This window comes from Alnus glutinosa, chromosome 8 (genome assembly GCF_958979055.1).
Source record: "Alnus glutinosa chromosome 8, dhAlnGlut1.1, whole genome shotgun sequence".
Taxonomy (NCBI): Eukaryota; Viridiplantae; Streptophyta; class Magnoliopsida; order Fagales; family Betulaceae; genus Alnus; species Alnus glutinosa.
In genome coordinates, this window is record NC_084893.1 from 19112927 (window position 1) to 19121842 (window position 8916).

Here is an 8916-nt window from a genome sequence, read left to right on the forward strand (position 1 = left end):
ATTCAAATGTCAAAAAAAAAAAAAAAAAAACCCATAAATTTTCACATATTGTGAACATAGCCAAGACACAATGGACAAATCACATCTCGAAAGGGCTATGTGGAAAGCCTGTTCAAAATTGTGCTCATATTCCAATTTTAATAACTTCCTTGTTACATCAACGGTCACCTCAACCTAATACACAAATGAGACAACCCAAAGTTTGAAAAGATTTTAAAAATGGCATCAAGTAAATCGTCATATTTGTTCACATATCAATGAAAATACCTGAGTATGAACTAAATGACCGTGTTGATCATCAATTACTGAAGGCAGTGGAGTTTGACTTCTGTTTACTTGATCTTGCTTTGCTTTTTTTGAAATCTACAATGAAAAAATGGTTAGGTTGATGTGTTTCAAACAAAATGCAAGATAAACCTAGGCATGTATGTATTTCAAAATTATGGGAAAAAGAAAAAATGAATGAACCTGTTTTTTGCGTCTACTTGTTTTGGCATTGTTGTCACTTGTTGGCTCATTTGTTACTTGTGACTTTTTCCTCATCGCTTGTTCAACTGCTGGCACCAGTCTTCTAAACGGTGGTTTCCCTTTACGTGCAACCTTAATAAGACTAAGCAAAATATTACTTTGCAATGTCAAATCTTCATTACTTTGAACGACATCATTATAGCTAGAAGATGCGACTGAAATGAGACTTAATTTACGACATTCCTCTTTTAAAACATCAATTCCTTTCATCGCCGTAGTGTAAATGTGCTTGCTTTTTGATCCGAGTGATGCTAAGTCATCTAAATTCTTGGACAAGTTGTCATATCTTTTGTCATCAGAGTTACCACCAAAATTGTTGTAACTACTCTTAGACAATGTGTATTTTCGCCTTAGATCCTTCCTCCATCTCGGAAGAAAGAATCTTGGTGCCAATGTTTCAACTTTTTTTGACAATAGCACAGAAATGGCATGCCTACACAAGATACCTCTTGTTTCAAACAATGCACAAGTGCACTTCACTTCTACGTCCTCTTCATTTTCTTCATTGTAGTAAACGCAATGTAATACGTCTTTCATATTTCTATTAATGACACCAACTTCAATCACTTAATAGGTAGAAATTGCACCTTCATTTGTAAGACAAGAGTTATTACAACCCACAACTTTCATAAATTCCCCTTGAACTTCTTTGAACTTTGCATTGGTGTACACATCTTGAAATTTCGCTTCTAAAGGATAAGGAGAAAAGCATGGAATCAATCGATTAAACGAATCGAAATCAGCTTTTTTCTCTTTCTCAACCATTCTCTTCAAACCACTATCAAATTGATCAACAAATTCCTTCAATGTAGTCTGTGAGTGCACATAACCATCAAAAAATGGATTCATACTTTCACTCTGTTGCGTAGTATTCATTCCAGTCCAAAATATATCTTTCATATATGCCGGCACCCAAAAAGTCCGCTCATTATATAACCCATTGAGCCATGCATTGTCTTGAAGTTTATAAGTCTCAAGTAAACTTTTCCAATTTTCTTCGAATTCATCACAACTTTGAGAATCATACAAACAAACATTAAATGCACTCTTAATGCCATTGAATTGAGCATGTGCTACAAACTTTTCTGGCAGTTTTCTCGTAATGTGCCACAAACAATATTTATGTCTAGTTCTCTCAGCGAAAACTATAGCAATTGCATTTTTCATTGCCCTATCTTGATTGTTATAATTGCACTTGGAGCTTTGCCATTCATGCACTCTAACTAAGAACTAAACAACCAAATAAATGTTTCAGTATTCTCATTTGATATTAGTCCTGCCCCCAAAAGTATTGACTGACCATGATGATTCACACCTACAAAAGGAGCAAATGGCATGTCATATCTATTGGTCAAGTAAGTTGTGTCAAACGTAATGACGTCCCCAAAGAATTCATACGCTGCCCTACTTCGTGCATGTGCCCAAAATACATTTCGCAGCCTACTATCATCATCCACATCCATCACATAATGGAACCCATCATTTTGCTTTTGCATTCTATTGAAATAATCACAAAGTGCTTGAGCACCTCCTTTATCAAGACGGAGCTCTCTTGCCTTTTCAATATAATTCCTACAATCTTTCCTTCCAAAAGTAAGCTGCTCATACCCCCCTTTTCAACAACTAAGGAATTAAAATTCTTATTCAAACGTATTCGGCCCCGATCATTTAGCTCAAGCCTTCTTTTCACCGCATCATCTATATTCTTATAGCATCTAAAAAACCTTGATTTTTCTGTTCTTAAACAATGATTATGCTCCACCACAACATAACTCAAAAACCACTTTCCATCAGCACACAAGGTCGCACAAATCCTGGCTTTACATTGCGTTATAATTATTTTTGGAACTACCTTTGTACAATCACCTTTGCCTTTTTTTGGTTTGCCTTGGCGAATACATGTAAGGGTTATGTACTTGGGACTTCCATCATTCCCTTTTTTTTCGGTTCTTTTTACCACACTAAAACCAACTTGTTGACCATACTTCCTATAATAGTCTTCCACTTCTTCCAACAAATCAAACATCATTGATTCCTTAGGTTCTTCAACTTTATCATTCACATCTATCATCTTGTATTGTGGCTCATTATCGTCCTTATCATCTAACTCTAAATCACATATTACAAAAAAAAAAAAAAAAATCAAATCAATAATATAGAGTTCAGATAAATAATGCAAAAGTTAAAAGCCTAACTAAATTCAGGTCCATTTTCGTCGGTTGAATCGTCATCATTTGGAACATTTATCATCCTGTATTGTGCTCATTATCCTCATCATCCAACTCTAAATCACATATTACAAAAAAATAAATAAACAAATAAACAAATAAAATAAAATCAAGTCAAATAAAATCAATAATATAGAATTCATATAAATAATGCAAAAGTTAAAAGCCTAACCAAATTCAGGTCCATCTTCGTTGGTTGAATCGTCCATTTAAGAGAACAGAATGTGGCCTAGAATTAAGAGTGAAATAATAATAAGATGAATATTAATGTGAGAAATCCTAAGATGAATAATGATCAAGAGGCAAACCAATATATCCCAAGTTTCATGTCAATGTCGCATAAGTATAAAATGAATGAGTACTCTATGCGTTCACATAAATTATTAAATAACTATAGTATTTCCAAGTTTATAAATTACTCGACATGCTAATCATATATCTATTAGTTTTGAAAGAGAGTTTAAGAACTAACAAACATAACTAAGTTAAAAGATGGGGTTGTAATGTGGGGAGGGATTATATTTATATTACGAGGAGTCAACAAACAAACAAACAAACACAAACACATGCACAAAAAGGAGAGGCTATGGACAAAGCCCCCGTAAGAGCTCATGAGTAAATAATGGGACTAGTAATAAACTAAATTCACTTTGAAGAGATTCAAAAATTTACAGGGGACAGTGTAAACAATGGGGGCAATACTATAAGTTATACATCACTATAAAGGGAGGGTTCCAAAAGCCAGGGGGCATTACCCCCCCCCCCCCCCCCCTTCCCCACGAAAAAAAAAATGTAAGTATAGATAGGCTTGTTTCGGGGAGTCCAAGAACAAGCAAATAAATCGGGCTCTAAAAACATGTTAAAGCATCGATCTCAAAAGCTTACACTCAAAAATTGGGTCAACTATATATATCAAGCACCTACTCATTTACCCCCCTCAACCCCTAACGTGCAAGCCTGCTCATTAATTGAAGACCAAGGCCTTGCACATGCAGAAGAAGAAAAAAAAAATCAAATGAGTGTTCTAGGATAACTGAACTTCACAAACAAGACTCCAATAATACATTAGCTCTACTATCTACCTTGAAAGCTTATACTAAGAATGCTTTTGGCCCCGCGATTTCGCAAGCCAAATTTTTGAATCTCACATAAATATGACTACCCATCTCTCACTCCCTCTTTCCTTATACAAGTGATGTTATTAATGAAAGAAATGAGCACCTGCCGAGAGTGGAGCTTTTCCGGCAAGGGAAATATTTTCGGTGAGGAAGAGAATTCCGGCGAGGGAGAGCTTTTCTGGAGAGGGAGAGATTTTCTGGCGAAAAGGGAGAGATTTTCAGGGGAGGGAAAGATTTACCGGCGAAAATGGAGACCTTTTCCAGCGAAAAGTGAGAGAGTCCGTTGAGGGAGAGATTTTTCGGTAAAAATGGCAACTTTTCCAGAGAAACTTTTCCGGCAAGAGAGATGGGGGACCGCAAAAGATTCTCAAATGTGAATAGGAATAGTTTTTGGCTTTTTGTCTTTTTGAAATAGTAGAGAGAGAGAGAGAGAGAGAGAGAGAGACGCGGGATAAAAAATGAAAAGAAATGAGTAAAACTTTTCTAGCTGAAAAATGAAAAGAATTTTCTAAATAAAAAAAAATGAAAGCCACGTAGGCTTGGTGGGATGCTGGTGGGTACCCCAGCATTTCACTTTGAGTAGAGTAATGATTCAATGCTATCTTTTTACACAACTTTTCACTACCTTGCCTATGTGGCAAGGTGTTCTCCTACTACTTTTTAAGTTTTAAAAATAAAATAAGGTGGGGGGCCACCTTGCCACATAAGCAAGGTGGTGAAAAGTTGTATAAAAAGATGGCAATGAATCATTACTCTTTTGAGTATCCTGTATAGGTCTCCTTGAAATTTGCCTATTTCCTGCAATTACCCCAATTTCTGCCCCTTCACCAGGACTTACTAGAAGAGATTGTCCCCTCAATCACATGAAAATATTATCTAGGAATTGTCGGGGATTTGCCCAAGCCCCGACAGTTCGAACCCTCAGGGCTGTTTGTCGTCTCCACAGTCCTGATATCATCTTCATTTGTGAATCAAAGTCTCCTTTGTTCTCTAATCAAAATCCTTTTTCTCGAATGGATTTTCCTCTGCTGTTTCAAGTCCCTGCCTCTGGTTCTAAAGGTGGCCTAGTGGTGGCTTGTAAGTTTGGTCTTGATGCCGAGCTTGTGATTCAGAATAAATATCAAATTTCTCTTTTGATTTACTTAGATTCGGTCTCTACCCCCTGGATGGTCATTTTTGCCCATGCCCTTTCCGTTTGGTACGATCGTAATTCTTTCTGGTTAGATATTGAACGCACTGGTAATCGGTTTCGGGGCCCCTGGCTTATAATAGGTGATCTTAATGCAATTCTCTTTTCTGTTGAGAAATCTGGTGGTCGACGAAGCCTTTGATTTGCATCTCACAACAATTTTTTGGATTTTGTTCAATCTAATGGTCTTATAGACCTCGGCTATTTTGACAATCCTTTCACCTGGAACAATAAAAGACAAGGGCGGGAAAATCTCTGAGAAAGGCTTGACCGTGGGCTCTCTAATAAGGACTGGGTCCTTCTTTTCCCCAATGCCTAGATTTCCCATCTTCCTACTTCCTCCTCGGATCATAATCCTATTCTGTTGTCTACTTCAAGAAATACTCCCCATCTATCCAAACCTTTTAAGTTTGAGGAATTTTGGACTCAGGATCTTTCTCGTCATACTGTTATAGCTGGTGCCTGGCAATTCAACCCCAATGGTTCAGCAGCTTTCTCCTTGTGCAGAAAATTTAAAGCCACCAAAACTGCCCTGAAGCTCTGGAATACTCTTCATTTTGGTAATATTCAGGAAAATATCAAGCATCTTTTGGAGCAGATCAATTCCATCCAATGTGCAGCTCCCGATTCTTCTTTTTCGGCTATAGAAGAGAATCTCCATCTTAATCTTCAAGAAGAACTTCTCCAAGAAGAGAGTCTTTGGAAACAAAAATCTCGGGAACTCTGGCTTACCAGCAATGATCTAAATACTAAATTTTTCCATGCCTTTACTGCGATCCGACACAGGTATAATTCCATCACTTCTATCAAAATGGAAAATGGCTCGTTTGTGAATAACATGAATGATATAGGCCTCTATTTTTTTGAATACTTCCAGAATCTGTTTACTTCCTCTAATCCCTCTTTTGATGATGAATTGGATTCTCTTTTCTCCCCTGTGATTTCAAATGCGGAAAACAATTCTATCTGCAATATCCTTGATGAAAGTGAGATTAGAAAAGCAATCTCCCAGCTTGGCCTCACAAAGGCTCTTGGTCCAAATGGCTTTACTGGTCTTTTTTTCAAAACTTATTGGAAAACAATCCGTATCAGTGTCATTCTTTTTGTCCAGAGCTTTTTCCGGAATGGTTTTCTCCTCAAAGAGTTTAACCATACTCATTTAGCCCTTATCCTCAAGATAGATAATCCTCTTAAAGTGACCCAATTTAGACCCATCAGTCTTAATAACTTACTCATGAGCTATTCCATACTATAAAGCAGAAAAGGGGTAGAGGTGGCCTTATGGCTCTAAAATTAGACATGGAGAAAGCTTTTGATAGAATGGAATAGAGTTTCCTCTTCCGTATTTTGAAATCTTTGGGCTTCCATTCTAAATGGATTCGTATGATTGAGCAATGCATTTCTACAGTGTCTTTCTCTATTCTACTGGATAGCTCTCCTTTTGGCAGATTTTTCCCACTGCGTGGTCTCAGACAAGGGGATCCCCTATCTCCTTTCCTTTTTATCCTTGGTTTGAAAGTGCTCTCCAGGCTTATTACCAGATAAGAACTGGCTGGTAACATTCATGGCATCAAAATCTCTCAGCACGGCCTTTCAGTTTCTCATCTTTTGTATGCGGATGATTTGATGGTGTTCTCTTGGGCAAACTCCTCTAAAGCATCCGGTATTCTGAATTGTTTGACAAAATTCTCCTCTTGGTCTGGGCAAAAGGTAAATATGGAAAAATCTTCTTCGTTCCTCAGTAAAAATAGCACTACTGCCATCTTAAATTCCATCCATTCTATTCTTAAACTTAAACCCATCCCTACCAATGCAAAACACCTTAGCCTCCCCCTTTTCTTTCTCAAAAACAAGAACCTGGCCTTTGACGATCTTAAACTTAAGATCCTCAACAGAATTTCAGGTTGGAAGGCTAAACTCCTCTCTCAGGCAGCCCGTACTACCCTTACCCAAATTGTTGCCAATTACATTCCCAGCTATGCCATGTCCCTCTTCTATCTTCCTAAATCCTTTTGTCATAATATGGACTCTATTTTGAGAAAATTTTGGTGGGGTTTTCCCCAGGATAAATCCCATAATTTATCCTTATTAAGTTGGGATAAAATCTACTCTTTTAAAGTGGTTGGGGGCCTTGGTCTCAGGTCTCTAGAATATCAGAATATTTCTCTCCTCTCCAAGCTTGGTTAGAATATGTTACATGATCGAGGCTTATTTTGGGTTGAAGTTCTTGTTTCCAAATACCTTCTTAATGAGCAATTTTTGAATTCAAAGCCTTCGCCCACAGATTTCTAGTTATGGAAAGGTATCCTTAAATGTATGCCTTTTGTTCAAAAGGGTGCTTGTTGGATGATCTCCTCTGGTCTGAATTTGAAGATTTGGGAAGAACCTTAGATTCCTAATATTAAAGGTTTTAAACCTATCCCTCATCCCTCTCTCCCTTCTTTTCCCAACCTAAATGTTTCTAACCTCTTCTCTTACCCTTCTAGAAGTTGGAATACCCCCTATTAGTATTTTATATTGGCTACTTTCTAGATAAACAAAAACACTTTATATAATGGTTGCGATTTAACAGGATGGTCGGTTCTCAAATTCAGAATTTTCATGTATTCCGACAATGTTCAAATCAAAGCATGTGACTGATCACAAGCATCTTGAAGATAGTCATGAAGAGTCCTTGCAAATTCCAATGCAAATCAATTGGTTCCTGTGCAACCATCCGGAAGGGCCTTTGAAGGCGTCCAGACGCCCTTCAGTGTCCAGTAGTTTTACGTTGAAGACGTCCAAGCGACAAAGCAACACCATCCAGACGCTAGGTTAATTAGTATTCAATAAGGATTTGGATTTTAGAAGTCGACACTATTAAGGAGTCTCTGCAAGCTGTCTGGACGATGTGGCAACACGTTCGGACGCTATCCAGCATTTTAGAATATTCCAGTATTCAGTTCGAATGCTACAAGGAGTAATAGCGAAGACCGTTCGAACGCTCGGCCAAGCCGTCCAGACGTGAACCTGATAAGGATAGAATTACGCTACTTCTGAAAGGATATCGCATAAAATAGTCCGGATGTGGCTAACTTCCATCTGGATGCTCAACAGCCAGAGTCCATTTTTCAACAGATTTAGGGTTTCTTTAAGCCTATAAATAGGGGGCTCTAGGCTTGTATTTTTTACAAAATTCGACAGTGAATTCCATAGTGCTTTGAGTTTGTTAGTATTTTATACTAGCTACTTTCTTGATAAACAAAAACACTTTATATAATGGTTGCGATTTAACAGGATGGTCAGTTCTCAAATTCAGAATCTTCATGTATTCAGAAAATGTTCAAATCAAAGCATGTGACTAATCACAAGCATCTTGAAGATATTCATGAAGAGTCCTTGCAAATTCCAAGGCAAATCAACCGGTTCCTGTGCAACCATCCAGACGGGCTTTTGAAGTCATCCGGACACCCCTCAGTGTCCAGTAGTTTTACGTTGAAGACGTCCGAACGACAAAGCAACACCATCCAGACGCTAGGTCAATCAATATTCAATAAGGATTTGGATTTCAGAAGTCGACACTGTTAGGGAGTCTTTGCAAGCCGTCTGGACGACGTGGCAACACGTCTGGACACTATCCAGCATTTTAGAATATTCCAGTATTCAATTCAAACGCTACAAGGAGTGATAGCGAAGACCGTCCGGACGCTCGGCCAAGCTGTCCAGACGCGGACCTGATAAGGATAGAATTACTCTGTTTCTGAAAGGATATCGCAGAAAACAGTCTAGATGTGGCTAACTTCCATCCGGACGCTCGACAGCCAGAGTCCGTTTTTCAGTAGATTTAGGGTTTCTTTAAGCCTATAAATAAGGG

At 38.0% G+C, this 8916-nt stretch overlaps 1 protein-coding gene across 1 annotated transcript; it reads right to left on the reverse strand.

The window, feature by feature from the left end:
• Positions 1 to 1095: 1095 nt before the first annotated feature.
• LOC133876183 (protein FAR1-RELATED SEQUENCE 5-like) lies at positions 1096 to 2778 on the reverse strand. The gene is made up of 4 exons (XM_062314468.1): positions 2724 to 2778; positions 2486 to 2637; positions 1848 to 2126; positions 1096 to 1758 (listed from the first exon to the last, which is right to left on the reverse strand). The coding sequence occupies exons 1-4, from the start codon at positions 2776 to 2778 to the stop codon at positions 1096 to 1098; spliced, it is 1149 nt and encodes a 382-aa protein (XP_062170452.1).
• Between the last annotated feature and the right edge of the window lie 6138 nt (positions 2779 to 8916).

Bases quoted from the DNA above. Each gene is read 5' to 3' on its own strand.
- LOC133876183 (XM_062314468.1), bottom strand. From the start codon at position 2,778: ATGATAAATGTTCCAAATGATGACGATTCAACCGACGAAAATGGACCT. The intron at 2,127-2,485 runs GTAAAAAGAACC...GGGTATGAGCAG, and splicing joins AACAAGTTGGTTTTAGTGTG to CTTACTTTTGGAAGGAAAGA. The intron at 1,759-1,847 runs GTAGGTGTGAAT...TTGGTTGTTTAG, and splicing joins ACATGCCATTTGCTCCTTTT to TTCTTAGTTAGAGTGCATGA.